Source organism: Narcine bancroftii, chromosome 14, assembly GCF_036971445.1.
Source record: "Narcine bancroftii isolate sNarBan1 chromosome 14, sNarBan1.hap1, whole genome shotgun sequence".
In the NCBI taxonomy this organism is placed as follows: domain Eukaryota; kingdom Metazoa; phylum Chordata; class Chondrichthyes; order Torpediniformes; family Narcinidae; genus Narcine; species Narcine bancroftii.
The window spans coordinates 2,254,911-2,273,089 of NC_091482.1; the positions used below are offsets into that span (position 1 = coordinate 2,254,911).

The 18,179-nt window shown below is 55.5% G+C and overlaps 2 protein-coding genes across 3 annotated transcripts in view; one reads left to right on the forward strand and one right to left on the reverse strand.

The window, feature by feature from the left end:
* The window catches only part of LOC138749449 (proton-coupled folate transporter-like), a 52,591-nt gene extending 44,442 nt beyond the window's left edge, over positions 1 to 8,149 (forward strand). The window contains exon 7 of the transcript XR_011348649.1: positions 8,082 to 8,149. The gene's annotated coding sequence lies outside the window, so the exon portion shown is untranslated. The remainder of the gene's footprint in view (positions 1 to 8,081) is intronic.
* Positions 1,376 to 18,179, reverse strand: vtna (vitronectin a). Of its 2 annotated transcripts, XM_069910787.1 has the most exons (9): positions 18,067 to 18,179; positions 15,890 to 16,006; positions 14,080 to 14,352; positions 12,044 to 12,130; positions 9,575 to 9,714; positions 6,452 to 6,608; positions 6,225 to 6,368; positions 2,584 to 3,057; positions 1,376 to 1,626 (listed from the first exon to the last, which is right to left on the reverse strand). In XM_069910787.1, the coding sequence occupies exons 1-9, from the start codon at positions 18,131 to 18,133 to the stop codon at positions 1,517 to 1,519; spliced, it is 1,569 nt and encodes a 522-aa protein (XP_069766888.1). In that variant the 5' UTR covers positions 18,134 to 18,179; the 3' UTR covers positions 1,376 to 1,516. The 2 variants fall into 2 exon arrangements, with proteins under 2 accessions (XP_069766888.1, XP_069766887.1); XM_069910786.1 differs by lacking the exons at positions 12,044 to 12,130; positions 14,080 to 14,352.

Below are 18,179 nucleotides of genomic sequence, written 5' to 3' on the forward strand. Positions count from 1 at the left end.
CCCCTCTTTCTTCTTTGTTCCAATGAGTAACTGTTTAACCTTTCCCAGTAACTCAACTCCTAAAGACCCAGCAACATCTTAGTAAATCTTCTCTGCACTCTCATTTTTATTGATATCTTCCCTGTTGCTGGGCGAACAGAACTGCACACAATATTCCAAGGGTGGACTCATCAATGACTTGAATAACTTCAACATAACAGCCCAACTTTGATACTCAATACTTTGATTTATAAAGGCTAAGATACCCAAAAGGTTTTTTTACAACCCTGTCCATGTGCGACATCACCTTTAGGGAAAAATGTATCTGTTCCCCTGAAACATTTTCCCTTTCACTCTTAACCCATGTCCTCTGACCCATTGAGTCCCTGCATTGAAACAGAAACTGTTTGAGACCCTGGTGTTGTCTAATCTGCCGAGTTCCTCATTGGTAAATTTCTTATTCTAGGTTCCAGCATGGTTCGGCACAATCTGGAAGGGCTGAAGGGCCTGTTTTCTGTGCAGTAAAGTTCTTTGGTTCATTCCCCATCTCTAGTGCGGTGAATCCCAATGGGATTTTAATCGGAGGGAAAAGATGCCGGCAGCGCTGGTGCGGAGCCAGGGAGAGCAGGGAGTGGAGCCGCAGCACTTCCTCACAGGGTCCAACCGCCCAGTCTGACTGCCGTCAGCTCTGTACAGGATTTAAATGGACTGTTGATGGCACCAATGGTGGTTATATTTAAAATCCTGCAACCATGGGGTCTGGGCCCAAGATAGCAGCAACCATAGGGGGTTCAGACTCTGGGGGAAGTGGAGGACTGGTGCAGGGCACCAGAAAATGGGGAGACCATCCCCATTTTGAGAAGGAGAAGCAGAGGAAATGACCCATGTTTCGGTGACCATGGCAGTGGGCCAATGAGGGGATCTGCCTGCGGTTGCTGGCGACTCGAGGCGAGAAACCCGCGCAGGCTGTAGGCTGCTGGTGACTGCAGTCGAGGGATTCACGCCAGGCTGTGGGCTGCCAGATACTGGCTTGAGGGGTTACCAGGTATCAGAACTGTGATCTGAGAGGGTGCTGAAGGGTTCCTGACCGTGTCGGAGGTTTGGATCTGGAGCGCGGGCTGCTGATAGTTTGGACTGGATTCTGTGTGGCTGTGAGAGCGCTGGAGGCAAATCCACGGATACTCGGTGACTCTGGGTGGGGGGGGGGGGTCTCTCTTTTGTTTCTCTCTCGTGGGGGGGGTCTCTCTTTTGTTTCTCTCTCGTGGGGGGGGGTCTCTCTTTTGTTTCTCTCTCTCTCTCTCTCTCTCCCTTTTTCTCTGACTGTAAGAGGCTTGTCAGGCAATATCTGCCAATTGTGAACCTATCTGCCTTAAAGCAGACAAAAGCGAGTTGGGTGTAATACTACATTGTCTTTATTACATGAATAATCTTGAATCATCAGGGTGGCTTAATTGAGTTTTTATTTCCGAGTTGGTCTCCGACCGGTCTGAGGTGGGCTTCCCAGCTGCAGAGGTGATGGCTCAGTCCACACCTGGCATTATTTGAGCCTATCCTCACATTTGAACCAGTACTTGGCGATGGATCGTGGATACGGTGGCCAAACAAAGGCCACCTGCTTTGTTATGAAGTCCACGCAGTAATATTTATCTGAAGTCAAAAGAGCAGAGCCTCCGTGTAAGCTGTGCGTCAGAGATTACATCCCAACCACCCTCGGTGGAACTCTATGTCCAGGTCTCTTACAGCTCATCCCCCACCACCACCATAAGCAGTTTCTCCCCACACCCACCACCCCCCCTCCACCACACTCACAAAAGCAATCAATGCTGGCCCTGTGTAGCGTGGATTGTGCAGGGGGGTCATGTGACCTCTCTGAAACCTGGTGGGAATGTGGAGGGTCATGTGTCCTCTGTCTGGACCCCAGTCAGAAGTTGCATCACCTGCCGATCAAGGACTCTGCCCACCCATTAGTGCACACCTGACCATTGGTCCCTTTAATCACTATCCAGTGTTGCTCCTCCAATTTATGGGTGGCCTTGATGGGACGTGGCCTCGTGTATGGTCCCACCAAGACCACCCGTAAATTGGAGGTGCAACACTTGATTTTCCGTCTGGGCCCTGTCCCACTGGGTGCCATTAACATCGACTTCTCCCGTTCCTCTGTCCTCTTCCCTCCCGCTCTCTACCCCCTTCCCTCGCCATTAACAGAACCACCCCCCGCTCTCCCCCCCCCCCCCTGCTTTCTGCTGTGCTCTCCCTCCCTTATCCACCTATTACCTTCTGCCTGTGGAACCGTGCTCCTCCCCCCACCATGTTGTTCGGACGCCTGCCAACATCTTGCTTGTACCTTGACAAAGGGCTCAGGCCCAAAATGTTTGTTCTGTATTGTTATCTTTTCTGTATAAATTTGACCTGTTGAGTTTCAACTGTGGTGTCTGCAGATTTCATGTTTTACTAAAGGGAATGGGTAGCAGGTCCAGGCAGCAGAGTTTGATTGGGCATCGTGCGCGTGGGGCTAATGTCTAGGCCATGTACTATGTTCACGTGCTGTACTGATGCAGGACCCCTCCTCCTAATGCCGATCCCGGAGCTGGGATGATGAGTCACCTCTGACGAAGAAGTAGACATTCTGTGTGGGCACGAGGATGAAGTCGTCTCTCTCCCAGCTAGACAAGGGTCTCCAGTGTAGGGGGTTGTGGTCTTGTCTCCTGCGGCCGTGCTGTGTCCCCCTCCTGCGGCCGTGCTGTGTCCCCCTCCTGCGGCCGTGCTGTGTCCCCCTCCTGCGGCCGTGCTGTGTCCCCCTCCTGCGGCCGTGCTGTGTCCCCCTCCTGCGGCCGTGCTGTGTCCCCCTCCTGCGGCCGTGCTGTGTCCCCCTCCTGCGGCCGTGCTGTGTCCCCCTCCTGCGGCCGTGCTGTGTCCCCCTCCTGCGGCCGTGCTGTGTCCCCCTCCTGCGGCCGTGCTTGTCTGACTGCTCGTGGATATACTGCCGGGTCACGAACAGCTTCCCAATCATCGCCGAGTCCACGTGGGGTGGGAGGCCAACCCAGTCCTGACTGATGGAGAACGGTCCTGAGGTGATGTCTGCAGGGAAGGCGAGGGGCAGCGTCAGTTCCACTGGCAGGGGTCAAGGATGGGGGGCAAGGGTGAACAGCCAGAGGGGTGGACCAACAACTACGGCCGGACGGGGGGGGGGGGTCTAATGGCTGGAGACCGACTCATAGCTGGACACTCACTCTCTTGCCAGCAATTGGAGAACATTCTTACACATAGGATTTATGTCCACTGGGATTAATTGGAAGCAGAGGAACTGAATGGGTTGGAGTTGGAGAGATGTTGATTCACAAATCTGACAAAGCATGGACCCTCCCACTGGGTGGCATTAACATCGATCTCCCATTCCTGCTGGCCCACTCCCTGTTCTCCCTCCCTTCCCCATTTCCCTGTTCCCTTCTCTCTCCATTCACAGAGTCAAACTCCCCCCCCCCCCCCCGTTTGCTGCTGTTTCCTCTCTTCCTTATCCACCTATTACCTCCTGTCTGAGGGACCACGCTCTTTACCCCCCTCCTCCCCCCACCACTGTTCGGGTGCCTGCCTATATTTTGCTTGTACCTTGGCAAAGGGCTCAGGCCTGAAACCCTGGTTGTGCCTTGTTACCTTTGCTCTAAGACGTACACTGTCTGACCTGCTAAGTTTCCCCAGCTTTGTGGTTTCACTTCATCATGGTGTCTGCTGCAGACATCCGTGTTTTATTTGCTTTGTCCTTTTAACACATTACCAAGAAATTGTTGGTGGGAGACGAGGTTTAAATGGACACAGTCAAGGTGAACTCTGGATTATTTGGGAGGCTGAGGGGGGTGTTGGATAGGTGTTTACAGGGGAGGCAGTCACTCCCATAATGTTGGAGGGAGGTGACTGTCAGAGGAAGGGAAGGGAACAGATATCCCTGTGGTCATTCCCCTCTCTGGCAATGGAGAAGGTTCAGAGAAGATTCACAAGGATGATTCCTGGATTGAAGGGATCAGCATCTGAGGAACGTTTTCTGGCTCTTGGACTGGACTCCTTGGAGTTCAGATGAATGAGGGGGGGGAAACCTCTATTTTGAATGTTGAAAGGTCAGGACAGAGTAGATGTGGCAATGTTGTTTCCCATGGTAGGGGAGTCGAGGATAAGGGGCCACAACTTCAGGATTGAAGGGCCACTATTTAAAACAGAGATTAGGTGGAATTTCTTTCACCCAAAAGTGGTGAACCTCTAGAATCAGCTGTCACAGGCGACTTTGGAGGTCGGGTTGGGTATTTAAGGGAGAGATTGACAGGTTCTTGATTATTCAGGGTATCAAAGGTTATGGGGAAAAGGACGGGCAGTGGGGCTGAGAGGGGGGAGAACGGATCAGCTTATGATGGAAGGGTTGAATGGACTTGATGGGCCGATTGGCCTACTTCTGGTCCTATATCTTATGGTCTAATAACAATGTTTTGGAACTCTTGAGCAAGATGACCTACCAGGGACAAACCACAGCCGTCTGGCTCTGTGACTCAGAGGAAGGGAGGAGAAGAGGTGAGGGGCAGTGATGGAGGATGGAAAAGGGTGAGATAGGTTAGGGTTTGCCAAATGTGTCCAGGAAAGGTTCCTAAATAAATATATAGGGGTCCCGATTAGAGTGCAACACTGGATCTCCTATTAGGGAATGAGATGGGACAGGTGGCAGACATGTGTAGGGAAACATTTTGGGTCCAGTGATCATAATGCTGTTAGTTTCTCGATAATTAGGGAAAAGGACACGTCTGGGCCTCGGGTTGAGATTCTAAATTGGAGAAAAGCCAATTCTGATGAAATCACAAAAAATCTGGTGAACATGGATGGAACAGACAATGTTTTGGCAAAATGGGCTGCAAAATGGCAGATGGAGTTTAATGCAGACGAGTGTGAGATGTTGCATTTTGGAAGGACAAACCAAGAAAGGACGTACACAGTAAATGGTCAGCACTGAGGAGTGCGGTAGAATAGAGGGACCTGGGAATACAGATACATAATTCCCTGAAAGTGGCAGTACAAGTGGACAAGGTCATGAAGAGAGATCTTAGCATGTTGACCTTCATAATCAAACTATCGAGCAGAGAAGTTGGGCGGTTGTGAAAAACGTTGGTGAGGCCAAATTTGGAGAATTTTGTGCTGTTTTGGTCACCCAAAATGATGAGGGATCAGTACAAGGTTTCCCCACTGAGGTTGGGGGAGATAGAACAAGAGGACATGGCCATCGTGCTATAGAAAGGATGTGGTACTACTAGAGAGATTCACCAAGATGTTGCCTGGACGAGAGAGTTGCAGTAGCAAGAAGAGATTGGTTCACTGGGATTGTTCTGAACAGGGCTTCGGAGGCTGAGCACTCTGAGGTTTATGAAATTATGAGCAGTTGGATAGTCACAGTTGTTTTCCAAGGGTAGGGGCATCTAAACCTAGAGGGGATTCTTGGACACCTTCACACAGAGGGTGGTGGGTGTGTGGAATGAACTGCCAGGGAAGGTGGGGGGACCTTTGAAAGACATTTTCACAGGTAGATGCATAGGAAAGCTTTAGAGCAGAGTACATTTTAGCACAGTACAGGCCCTTTGGCCCACAATGTTGTGCCGACCTAAATAAACCTACTAGGCACATGAAACCTTCCCTCCCTCATTCGTTAGTTTCATGCTCTTCACATTTCTTTATTTGTTTACATTTGCACGTTGAGTCGTGTTTTTTTTTGCACTACCAATAAGTGGTCATTCTGCCTCGTCCGCAGGAATAAAGGATCTTAGGAGTGTAACTGTATGTACTCTGACAATAAATCTGAAATCTGAATCACACCTGTAACCCTCTATTTTTCTCCATACATGTGTACATGTTCCAGCCACCACCACTGGCAATGTATTCCAGACACCCACAACTCTCTGTGTATCTCCCTGACGTCTCCCCTACGCCTCCCACCCCTCACCTTAAAGAGACATCCTCTTGTGTTTGCTGCAGTGGCTGTCCACTGTATTGGTGCCTCTCAAAATCTTGTAGACCTATTAAATCATCCTCATCTGCATTTCCTTCAAAATAAAAGCCAGACAGATGGATCAAAGCTGTGGAAAACTTGGTCGGCATGGATCGGATGCGATGAAGGGCCTTTCTGTGAGGAGTGTAACTCTACATGTAATCAGGAGAAGAGTAAAGGCCAGGGAGAGGGGAAGGGGTGGTTAACGGAAGAGGCAGCGGCTGAAGTTTACCTCTTTGAGTGGATCTGAAGAATGGGACGTCCATGTATTTAGCCATGGTGTACCTCTCGAGGGGGATGGAGATGGAGATGGAGGTGGTGGCACATATATTGTGACTGGGCTGATTGAAGAAGACGTATTCCCAGTAATTTGTGCCTGCAGAGCAAAGAGTGGAGAGGGAGGTCAGATGCATCTGGAACAAGACCCTAACCTCCGGGGATGGCTCAACCTACTCTTACCTTTGAAGAAATAAATTCGTTCCTTCCCATTGATGTCGGAGGCAGGCAGGGCCAGCGCTGCATTCAAGTGGCTCGGAATTCCTGGGAACCCCTCCAGGATCGGCTTGGGAAAGTTGCTCTCCAATATGCCATTGTTGAAACGCCAATACAGCTTGCCCTGGAGAAGGACCGAGAAGGTTATGTAATGATCTGACAAGGAGAAGGGCAAGGCACGCCGTCCCCTCTCACACACCATCCATTCACACGCTGTCCCCTCTCGCACGCCATCCCCTCACATTCCTCTGCTCCTTTGACCTGACTACGAACGCTGCTCTGTGCCAGGTTGTGAACTGTGGACATCGCTGCAGGGGACATTGGTAAGGTGTGCACTGCACTGAGAGTGTGACTGTAGTATTATATGGAAATACTTAGCACTGAGCCGTACTCTGTTGGAACAGGGAACCGGGAATACATATTGAAGTCTACTGAATATTACTGCACATGTGTTTAAATCTTTTTCACACTTTTTGGGTTTATAGCTTATTTCATCATTTTCCTTCTCTTGCAGCTTGATGTTCATTATAAATCTTTTAATTATCATTCTGTCTGTAATCACATATTCAAAGCTGCTTCCTTCTGGTAACCTCAGTCTGTTTCCCAATTTATCCTTTAAGTAGGCTTTCAATTAATGGTATACAAACATTGTACCATGAGTTATTTCATATTTGTACTTCATTTGTTCAAATATTAATAAATTATTTCCCAAAAAAACAATTTTCTAATCTCTTAATTCCTTTTCTCTCCATTCTCTAAAGGAAAGGTTATCTATTTTGTGTCAATAATAATTTTGGTTTTTGGTAATTTATTTTTTTCCTTTCTGAATGAATCTTCTTCCATATATTGAGAAAATGATGCAATACTGGTGAGCTTTTATATCGTACCATCTTTTCATCCCACTTATAAAGTATATGTTCTGGTACCTTCTCCCCTATATTATCTAGCTCTGTCTTAGTCCAATCTGGTTTTTCCCTTGTTTGATTTTAAAAATCTGATAAATACCTTAATTGTACTAATCTATAATAATTTTTAAAGTTTTATAACTGCAAACCACCTTGGTTGTACCACTCTGTTAATTTATCTAGCGCTATCCTTGGTTTCCCCCCTTTCCATAAAAATTTCCTTATTAATTGAAGAATTTCTCTGTTAAGGTAATTGGCAATGATTGTTAAGGTAATTGTATCCTTGGGAAGACATTAATTTTAATGCAGTTTACCCTCCCTATCAACGTTGGTGGTAATTGTTTCCAATGTTCTAAGTCTTCCTGCAATTTCTTTATTAGTGGCTGATAATTTAGTTTGTACAGGTGGTTTAAGTTATTATCTAACCTGATCCCTAGGTATCAGATTGCTTGTGTTTGCCATTTAAATGGTGATTTTTAAAAATTCTGTATAGTCTGCGTTGCTCATTGGCATCGCTTCACTTTTATTTGCATTGATCTTGTACCCTGATATTTCTCCATTTTCCTTCAATTTCTTGTGTAATTCTTTTATTGATAATTTTGGTTCTGTTAAGTATACTATGATGTCATCTGCAAATAAACTGATTTATTCTTTATTTTTATCCCTTTTATTTTATTTTCTGTTCTTATCAGTTCTGCCAATGGTTTTATTGCTAAAGCGAACAGTGAAGGGGATAGGAGACATCCCTGTCTAGTTGACCTACTTAATTAAAATTGGTTCGATACATATCCATTTACTGCTACCTTCGCCAATGGTCCATTATACAATGCTTTAATCCAATTAATATATTTTTCTGGTAGATTGAACCTCTGTAATACTTTGAATAAATAATTCCATTTTACTCTGTCAAAGGCTTTTTCTGTATCTAAAGCAACAGCCACTGTTGGTATCTTACTTCCTTGAACTCCATGAATTAAATTAATAAATTTACAGACATTATCCGCTGTTCGTCTTTTAATAAATCTTGTTTTACTATTTTTTGGGTACACAATCGGCCAATCTGTTTGCTAATAATTTTGCTATTATCTTTATCTTATAATCTGAATTAAGTAGAGATATTGGTCTATATGATGCTGGTGTTAATGGATCCTTCCCTGTCTTTGGTATTACTGTAATTATTGCAGTCTTACATGAATCTGGCAAGTTGTGTTTCTTCTATCTGGTTCATACGTCCAGGAGAGGAGGAGTTAATAACTCTTTAAATATTTTGTAGAATTCTATTGAGAGTCCATCCTCTCCTGGCGTTTTATTGTTCGGCAGCTTTTTTAATATATCATGTACTTCCTCTGTTTCAAATGGTTTTATCAGTTTGTTTTGTTCCTCTTGCAATTTGGGCAGTTCAATGTTAGCTAAAAACTCTTCTATTTCATCATCTTTTCCCTCATTCTCAGTTTGGTATAATTGTTCATAAAATTTCTTAAAGTTCTCATTAATCTCTATTGCGTTATATGTAATTTTTTGTCCTTTTTCCTTGATGCCAATACAATTCTTTTAGCATGTTCTGTTTTAAGTTGCCAGGCTAATATTTTGTGTGTTTTTTCTCCTAGCTCAAAATACTTTTGCTTTATTATGTTCTTCTCCACCTTATACGTTTGTAATGTTTCGTATTTTTTTTGTCCACCAATTCTCTTTTTGTTATATCGTCCCTTGTTGCTAGTTCCTTTTCTGTACTTACTATCTCCCTTTCCAACTGCTCTATTTCCTGATTGTAGTCCTTTTTCATCTTAGTTTCATAACTTATTATTTGCCCTCTGATGAAGGCTTTCATTGCGTCCCATAATATAAATTTGTCTTTCACTGATTCTGTATTTATTTCAAAATATGTTTTAACTTGGCGTTCAATAAACTCTCTAAATTCCTGTCTTTTAAGTAGCATGGAGTTTAACCTCCATCTATGTGTTCTTGGTGGGATACTGCACATGTGTAATAAAGAGAGAGAGTAGTGGCCACTGGTATTAGAAATCGCTGTGCCCAACATGACTGCTGATGTAGTTTTAGAATCGTGTTGTTTTGTGTCTTTCCCATTACTATTTCCCCATGATTATCCATTGTTTGTTTAGCCTGAGTCTGGACTCGTTCCTCTGTGAATCCACTGAACACCCTCTGCACCCCCCACTGATCCCACCTTGAAGAGATAGGTCTTCCCCTCGCAGTTTATCCGTGTGAAGGCCGCGTCGATAGGACCCTCGACACCCCACACATCCTGAATTAGCTTGGGATAGCCAGGAATGATGCCTTTTGTATCAAGTTCATAGAAGTACCGTCCTGAAAAGAGAGAGAGATGGAACAGATCAGTCCCCGTTGCTCTGCTCTACAGTGGCTGTTCATGATCCAGGCAGTGGGCCATCGAGTCCCATCCCCGCCCCTCTCCCAGGGATATACCCTTGGCCTGGCTTTCCTTGCAAATGGAGCATCCAGAGTTCTCTGGAAGCCTCTCAGGGCAATATTTTATCTGTGGTACACACTGAACGGCACGGTCAGCCCAGCAGTCAGCGTGACACTGTTACAGTGTTAGGGTTCGAATCCCGCACTGTCTATAAGGAGTTTGTTCGTTCTCCCCATGCCTGCATGGGCTTTCCCCAGGGTCACTGGTTTCCTCCCGCTGTTCAAAATGTACTGGGGGTTGTAGGTCATTTGGGTGGCAGAGTTTGTGGGCCGAAAGGGCCTGTTACCAGGCTGTACTTCAGTGGGAGAGAAAGACTGGTGGATATTTCAGGCAGAAACCCTCTGTGTTGGGCCCCAGATTCAAGCACCTGCGGTGGACATGTCTCTGTTTTAAACTGCACCTTGATGCCTTTTTCGAGATGGGAGGGGGAACACCTCAATGGGTCCCCAGGGGCACCTTCTTCACACTGAGGGTCGAGAATGTGTGGAACGAACTGCCTGAGGAAACGGCAAGAGTGCAGATGTTTTGATGGGTCCATGGATGTGAAAGGTTGTGAGGGAGACAGGCTAAATGTAGGCCAGTTGGACAAATGGCCGGCAGTGACAGGATGGGCTAAAGGGCCTGTTTCCATGCTATAAAATTCCATGAATCAATGATAGAACATTGAACACTACAGTGCAGTACAGGCCCTTCAGCTGACCCATGCATTCCTACCAAAAAAACCTGAAAGCCCCTCTTGACCCCGTAACCCTCTATTTTCCCTCCAACCATGTGTCTGAGAGTCTCTTGAGTGCCCCCAATGTTCTTGCCTCCACTACCATCCCCTGACAAGGCATTCCAGACCCCCACAACTCTGTATAAAAGGTCTCACCCCTGATGTCTCCCCTAAATTTCCCTCCCTTCTCTTTGTACAGACGTCCCCTGGGTCAGAGGTGCTGGCCATCCACCCTATCTCTTCCTCTCGGAATCTTACTCCCCTGGGTCAGAGGTGCTGGCCATCCACCCTATCTCTTCCTCTCGGAATCTTACAGACCTTGATCTAGTCTCCTCTCCACCTTGATGTTTTCTCTCTTCCACTGGGATGGGATCCCAATTTCAGCCCATGGTTCCACTAGTGAATAGTCTGCACAAGCCATGTTCAGATGTGAGGGAGATATCTCTGGTAGGGGGGTGGGGAATATCATTCAGCATTGATTGTGTGGGGGGGCAGCAAAGTTGTTGTGATGCTCCATCTTTGCCAATAAGGGCTTCAGGGCTGGTGGCTGGTCTCTGTGGCAGAGTGAGCCCTATGCTGGCAACTGTGGGCTGATGACAGAGTGAGGCTGGGCCACGTGGTGCTTGGGGTCCCCGTGTCTTCCCACAGTCGGAACACAACATGGCAACTGGTTTGTGGTTTCACATGTGCCTCTGCCACGTGCCCGACTGGATTCTGTGCCAAAATGTTCCTCCTGTTCCTCAACAAACCTCTGCAGGGTGTGCGTTGAGAGCAGACTCGTTGGGAGCATCACAGAGGCTCTGCTAAAGGCCGGGAGAAGCAGCTGTGGAGGGCGGTGAATGTCAGCAAGCCCCCTCCCCCTCCACAGACTCCATCCACACATCCTGCTGCCCGGGAAAGACAGCCGACGCACTGCAGGATCCATCACACACCGAACCTACTCACTTCTCCCTCCCTCCCTCAGGGAGAAGAGGATGAAATCACCCACCAACAGGATTAAAAACAGACACTTCCCCACACCCATTGGTCTCCTGAATGATCCCCACCACTGTGACCTCACACTGCTGTTGCTTGGTGCTGAATGATATTTTTTTCATTGAAACTATAAATTGTTCAAAGGTTAGAGATAGTAAGTGGTCATTGTGCTGTGCCCACGGGGTCTCAGGGGTGTCATGTATGTACTCAGACGAGAAATCCGAACTTTGACCTTGAGACTGCTTGCGGAAGAACTCCTCTCCTCTCACTACATGAGGTGTATAGTCATAAACAACCAAACTTCAGTTCAACCAGGGTTTATCAGCAGGAAGTTCAAGAGGAAGTTGGAAACATCCCTGCTCACACATCTCCCCAGGTCAGATTTCAATTACACAGGGAGTTCAAGATAATGCAACAAAGGCATTGGTTGGAATACACAGCTGTCTGTATAGCTCGGGGAAGGGGGTGGGTGGGGAATGGCCATGTCATGGTCCCAGGCTCACAGATGCACAGCTCACCCTGAAATGCGAGGATCGATCCATTCTTGAGTTTAGTGAACGCATCAAAGGGAGTCTTACTGGAACACACATCGTCTGGCTCCGGTTCTCGGGTGGCTCCGGTTCTCGGGTGGCTCCGGTTCTCGGGTGGGCTCCGGTTCTCGGGTGGGCTCCGGTTCTCGGGTGGGCTCCGGTTCTCGGGTGGGCTCCGGTTCTCGGGTGGGCTCCGGTTCTCGGGTGGGCTCCGGTTCTCGGTGGGCTCCGGTTCTCGGGTGGGCTCCGGTTCTCGGGTGGGCTCCGGTTCTCGGGTGGGCTCCGGTTCTCGGTGGGCTCCGGTTCTCGGGTGGGCTCCGGTTCTCGGGTGGGCTCCGGTTCTCGGGTGGGCTCCGGTTCTCGGGTGGGCTCCGTTCTCGGGTGGGCTCCGGTTCTCGGGTGGGCTCCGGTTCTCGGGTGGGGCTCCGGTTCTCGGGTGGGCTCCGGTTCTCGGTGGGCTCCGGTTCTCGGGTGGGCTCCGGTTCTCGGGTGGGCTCCGGTTCTCGGGTGGGCTCCGGTTCTCGGGTGGGCTCCGGTTCTCGGGTGGGCTCCGGTTCTCGGGTGGGCTCCGGTTCTCGGGTGGGCTCCGGTTCTCGGGTGGGCTCCGGTTCTCGGGTGGGCTCCGGTTCTCGGGTGGGCTCCGGTTCTCGGGTGGCTCCGGTTCTCGGGTGGGCTCCGGTTCTCGGGTGGGCTCCGGTTCTCGGGTGGGCTCCGTTCTCGGGTGGGCTCCGGTTCTCGGGTGGGCTCCGGTTCTCGGGTGGGCTCCGGTTCTCGGGTGGGCTCCGGTTCTCGGGGGGCTCCGGTTCTCGGGGGCTCCGGTTCTCGGGTGGGCTCGGTTCTCGGGTGGGGCTCCGGTTCTCGGGTGGGCTCGGTTCTCGGGTGGGCTCCGGTTCTCGGGTGGGCTCCGGTTCTCGGGTGGGCTCCGGTTCTCGGGTGGGCTCCGGTTCTCGGGTGGGCTCCGGTTCTCGGGTGGGCTCGGTTCTCGGGTGGGCTCCGGTTCTCGGTGGGCTCGGTTCTCGGGTGGGCTCCGGTTCTCGGGTGGGCTCCGGTTCTCGGGTGGGCTCCGGTTCTCGGGTGGGCTCCGGTTCTCGGGTGGGCTCCGGTTCTCGGTGGGCTCCGGTTCTCGGGTGGGCTCCGGTTCTCGGGTGGGCTCCGGTTCTCGGGTGGGCTCCGGTTCTCGGGTGGGCTCCGGTTCTCGGGTGGGCTCCGGTTCTCGGGTGGGCTCCGGTTCTCGGGTGGGCTCCGGTTCTCGGTGGGCTCCGGTTCTCGGGTGGGCTCCGGTTCTCGGGTGGGCTCCGGTTCTCGGGTGGGCTCCGGTTCTCGGGTGGGCTCCGGTTCTCGGGTGGGCTCCGGTTCTCGGGTGGGCTCCGTTCTCAGGGTGGGCTCCGGTTCTCGGGTGGGCTCCGTTCTCGGGTGGGCTCCGGTTCTCGGGTGGGCTCCGGTTTCTCGGGTTGGGCTCCGGTTCTCGGGTGGCTCCGGTTCTCGGGTGGGCTCCGGTTCTCGGGTGGGCTCCGGTTCTCGGGTGGGCTCCGGTTCTCGGGTGGGCTCCGGTTTCGGGTGGGCTCCGGTTCTCGGGTGGGCTCCGGTTCTCGGGTGGGCTCCGGTTCTCGGGTGGGCTCCGGTTCTCGGGTGGGCTCCGGTTCTCGGGTGGGCTCCGGTTCTCGGGTGGGCTCCGGTTCTCGGTGGGCTCCGGTTCTCGGGTGGGCTCCGGTTCTCGGGTGGGCTCCGGTTCTCGGGTGGGCTCCGGTTCTCGGGTGGGCTCCGGTTCTCGGGTGGGCTCCGGTTCTCGGGTGGCTCCGGTCTCGGGTGGGCTCCGGTTCTCGGTGGGCTCCGGTTCTCGGGTGGGCTCCGGTTCTCGGGTGGGCTCCGGTTCTCGGGTGGGCTCCGGTTCTCGGGTGGGCTCCGGTTCTCGGGTGGGCTCCGGTTCTCGGGTGGGCTCCGGTTCTCGGGTGGGCTCCGGTTCTCGGGTGGGCTCCGGTTCTCGGGTGGGCTCCGGTTCTCGGGGGCTCGGTTCTCGGGTGGGCTCCGGTTCTCGGGTGGCTCCGGTTCTCGGGTGGGCTCCGGTTCTCGGGTGGGCTCCGGTTCTCGGGTGGGCTCCGGTTCTCGGGTGGGCTCCGGTTCTCGGGTGGGCTCCGGTTCTCGGGTGGGCTCCGGTTCTCGAGTGCAATCTGATTCAGGTTCCATTTTGAGAGTGGAATATGATTCAGGTTCTGGGGTGGAAATCACCTCATCTATGGGAGCAGATGATTTAAAACCATTGTATTCTTCCTCAGAAAGGGCAAACAAATCTCCTTCGGCTGGAAACCACAAAAATTTGTTAACGGTACAAAAATCCATCATTTTCTTTTCCACAGTCAAACACCGGGCAAAGATCCCTCCGCACTGTCCCATCACCCACTCCTGGATCAGACACAGAGTGAAGCTCCCTCCCACACCGTCCCATCACACACTCCCAGGGTCAGACCCAGAGTGAAGGTCCCTCCGCACTGTCCCATCGCGCACATCCCGGGGTCAGACCCAGAATAAAGCTCCCTCCACACAGTCTCATCTTTAGTGGTCCATGAATGATGTAAGGTCATGGAGGGATAAATTTGTACTGCAAAGGAGGAGATTTGGGTGTCTTGACCAGCATTCAGTTGGATAAGTTCCCTGGTCCTGATGTGGTATATTCAGGGAGAATGAGGTAGGAGAGAAGATTGAGAACTTTCCATCCTCCTCAGAAACTGAGTAGGTCCCAGAAGACTAGCTGACGTTTCTTTACTGTGGGAAGGACAAGAGGGTTTTCTTCCCACAAACGATTAGCAACAGTGGTTGGGAATTGTGTGGGGTGAAGGTGATACCTGCTACAATGACTGTCTGGAGAAGGGCAGGGACACCGGGGTGGGGTGTGGGAACAGTTCGGAGTCCCTCTGCCGATCTCCCTTCATCTGCGATAGGGAACTCTGGGTCTTCTCAGAGAAGTCCAAGGTTTGTTGCAACCTTTGGCCAACCACCCTGGGCTCTTGGAAGAGTGTTGGGGAGCAGCTCCTTTTCATGATGCCAGTGTCTGGAGTCCTTGCTGGGCTATGTATTGAACAGAGAACCAGTGTCTGGGCCCAGAGGTGAGGTCACTACCTCCCAGAGTGGAATTCCCTGGGGCTGGGATGGTTGACATTTCCCCCAACCATCCCACATGGACCCAGACAGGGCCATTCAGGACCTAACACCTGCATCAGACAGATGGTCTTCCCTCAGTGCAACCTCATCACACAACAGGATGGATCAAGGATCCTCGTGTCTCTGTCTGACCAGCTAAAATAAACATGTGACTGTCTGGATGGAGGAGTGACCAGACATGGGACCATCTGGATAGAGGAGTGTCTGAGCAGCCAGACACAGGACTGTGCCAGACACTGGTGGCAGAAGCTGCCAGCATTCCCGTCCCATAGAGACGTCTCCTCCATAGACTACCCCTGCCCACCCTCCACTCCTCGCCATGTGGACACACCACTGTCGTCCGTCTACAAGCAGCGAGGGGAAGTTCTCGTTACACACAAAATTTCCCCTTTGTTGGGAACCCAGAGCAGCTGTGTGCACTCCATCGGAACCCGCTTCCTTCAGTGCCACCCACACCTTCGTTGCCATCCCTCCTCCGTGCGGAGCCCCCGCCCCAGCCAGTTGTCTCCTCAGTGCAGGTTCTGATGTTGCTTGGACTGATTCACGCCATGCGGACAGTGACATGAGTGGAGGTCTGTGTGTGTGAGAGAGCATGAAGCTGGCATGTGAACGTGTGTGGGAGAGCGAGGGACTGGCGTGTGCATGTGTGGGAGAGTGTGAGGCTGGCGTTTGCTTTACTTTTCTCACAGACGATCTGGAAGTCGTGGCAGCAGCTGTGGTAAAACGAGCACATTGTGTCACATTGGCATCTCTTAGAAGGCTGGAAGCCCAGGTCACAGCGGCCAATGCACGACCCTAGAACACACCGCGGCAAATCAGTGACAGGTCCCCAGCGCCCGCCCCGCCCCAGCGCCCGCCCCGCCCCAGCGCCCGCCCCGCCCCAGCGCCCGCCCCGCCCCAGCGCCCGCCCCGCCCCAGCGCCCGCCCCGCCCCAGCGCCCGCCCCGCCCCAGCGCCCGCCCCGCCCCAGCGCCCGCCCCGCCCCAGCGCCCGCCCCGCCCCAGCGCCCGCCCCGCCCCAGCGCCCGCCCCGCCCCAGCGCCCGCCCCGCCCCAGCGCCCGCCCCGCCCCAGCGCCCGCCCCGCCCCAGCGCCCGCCCCGCCCCAGCGCCCGCCCCGCCCCAGCGCCCGCCCCGCCCCAGCGCCCGCCCCGCCCCAGCGCCCGCCCCGCCCCAGCGCCCGCCCCGCCCCAGCGCCCGCCCCGCCCCAGCGCCCGCCCCGCCCCAGCGCCCGCCCCGCCCCAGCGCCCGCCCCGCCCCAGCGCCCGCCCCGCCCCAGCGCCCGCCCCGCCCCAGCGCCCGCCCCGCCCCAGCGCCCGCCCCGCCCCAGCGCCCGCCCCGCCCCAGCGCCCGCCCCGCCCCAGCGCCCGCCCCGCCCCAGCGCCCGCCCCGCCCCAGCGCCCGCCCCGCCCCAGCGCCCGCCCCGCCCCAGCGCCCGCCCCGCCCCAGCGCCCGCCCCGCCCCAGCGCCCGCCCCGCCCCAGCGCCCGCCCCGCCCCAGCGCCCGCCCCGCCCCAGCGCCCGCCCCGCCCCAGCGCCCGCCCCGCCCCAGCGCCCGCCCCGCCCCAGCGCCCGCCCCGCCCCAGCGCCCGCCCCGCCCCAGCGCCCGCCCCGCCCCAGCGCCCGCCCCGCCCCAGCGCCCGCCCCGCCCCAGCGCCCGCCCCGCCCCAGCGCCCGCCCCGCCCCAGCGCCCGCCCCGCCCCAGCGCCCGCCCCGCCCCAGCGCCCGCCCCGCCCCAGCGCCCGCCCCGCCCCAGCGCCCGCCCCGCCCCAGCGCCCGCCCCGCCCCAGCGCCCGCCCCGCCCCAGCGCCCGCCCCGCCCCAGCGCCCGCCCCGCCCCAGCGCCCGCCCCGCCCCAGCGCCCGCCCCGCCCCAGCGCCCGCCCCGCCCCAGCGCCCGCCCCGCCCCAGCGCCCGCCCCGCCCCAGCGCCCGCCCCGCCCCAGCGCCCGCCCCGCCCCAGCGCCCGCCCCGCCCCAGCGCCCGCCCCGCCCCAGCGCCCGCCCCGCCCCAGCGCCCGCCCCGCCCCAGCGCCCGCCCCGCCCCAGCGCCCGCCCCGCCCCAGCGCCCGCCCCGCCCCAGCGCCCGCCCCGCCCCAGCGCCCGCCCCGCCCCAGCGCCCGCCCCGCCCCAGCGCCCGCCCCGCCCCAGCGCCCGCCCCGCCCCAGCGCCCGCCCCGCCCCAGCGCCCGCCCCGCCCCAGCGCCCGCCCCGCCCCAGCGCCCGCCCCGCCCCAGCGCCCGCCCCGCCCCAGCGCCCGCCCCGCCCCAGCGCCCGCCCCGCCCCAGCGCCCGCCCCGCCCCAGCGCCCGCCCCGCCCCAGCGCCCGCCCCGCCCCAGCGCCCGCCCCGCCCCAGCGCCCGCCCCGCCCCAGCGCCCGCCCCGCCCCAGCGCCCGCCCCGCCCCAGCGCCCGCCCCGCCCCAGCGCCCGCCCCGCCCCAGCGCCCGCCCCGCCCCAGCGCCCGCCCCGCCCCAGCGCCCGCCCCGCCCCAGCGCCCGCCCCGCCCCAGCGCCCGCCCCGCCCCAGCGCCCGCCCCGCCCCAGCGCCCGCCCCGCCCCAGCGCCCGCCCCGCCCCAGCGCCCGCCCCGCCCCAGCGCCCGCCCCGCCCCAGCGCCCGCCCCGCCCCAGCGCCCGCCCCGCCCCAGCGCCCGCCCCGCCCCAGCGCCCGCCCCGCCCCAGCGCCCGCCCCGCCCCAGCGCCCGCCCCGCCCCAGCGCCCGCCCCGCCCCAGCGCCCGCCCCGCCCCAGCGCCCGCCCCGCCCCAGCGCCCGCCCCGCCCCAGCGCCCGCCCCGCCCCAGCAGATACCGAGCTAACTTAACTCCTACCACAGAGGACGGGCTGTGAAATGGAGGGGTTGTCAGTTACCTTTATCTATAGTATCTATAGCTGCATGGCTCAGGGATGTGATAATGAGAAACACCAGGAGCTTCATGGCGGTCAGTCTGCCCACCCGCAGAACACCACAGGATCTTACCCAC

What these genes read in the sequence shown, in the direction of transcription:
- vtna (XM_069910787.1), bottom strand. Translation starts at nt 18,133, where the DNA reads ATGAAGCTCCTGGTGTTTCTCATTATCACATCCCTGAGCCATGCAGCT. An exon ending in TATAGATACTATAGATAAAG is followed by an intron (nt 16,007 to 18,066) that starts GTAACTGACAAC and finishes GGTGTGTTCTAG; the next exon opens with GGTCGTGCATTGGCCGCTGT. An exon ending in GGAAGACCTATCTCTTCAAG is followed by an intron (nt 6,609 to 9,574) that starts GTGGGATCAGTG and finishes GTCCTTCTCCAG; the next exon opens with GGCAAGCTGTATTGGCGTTT.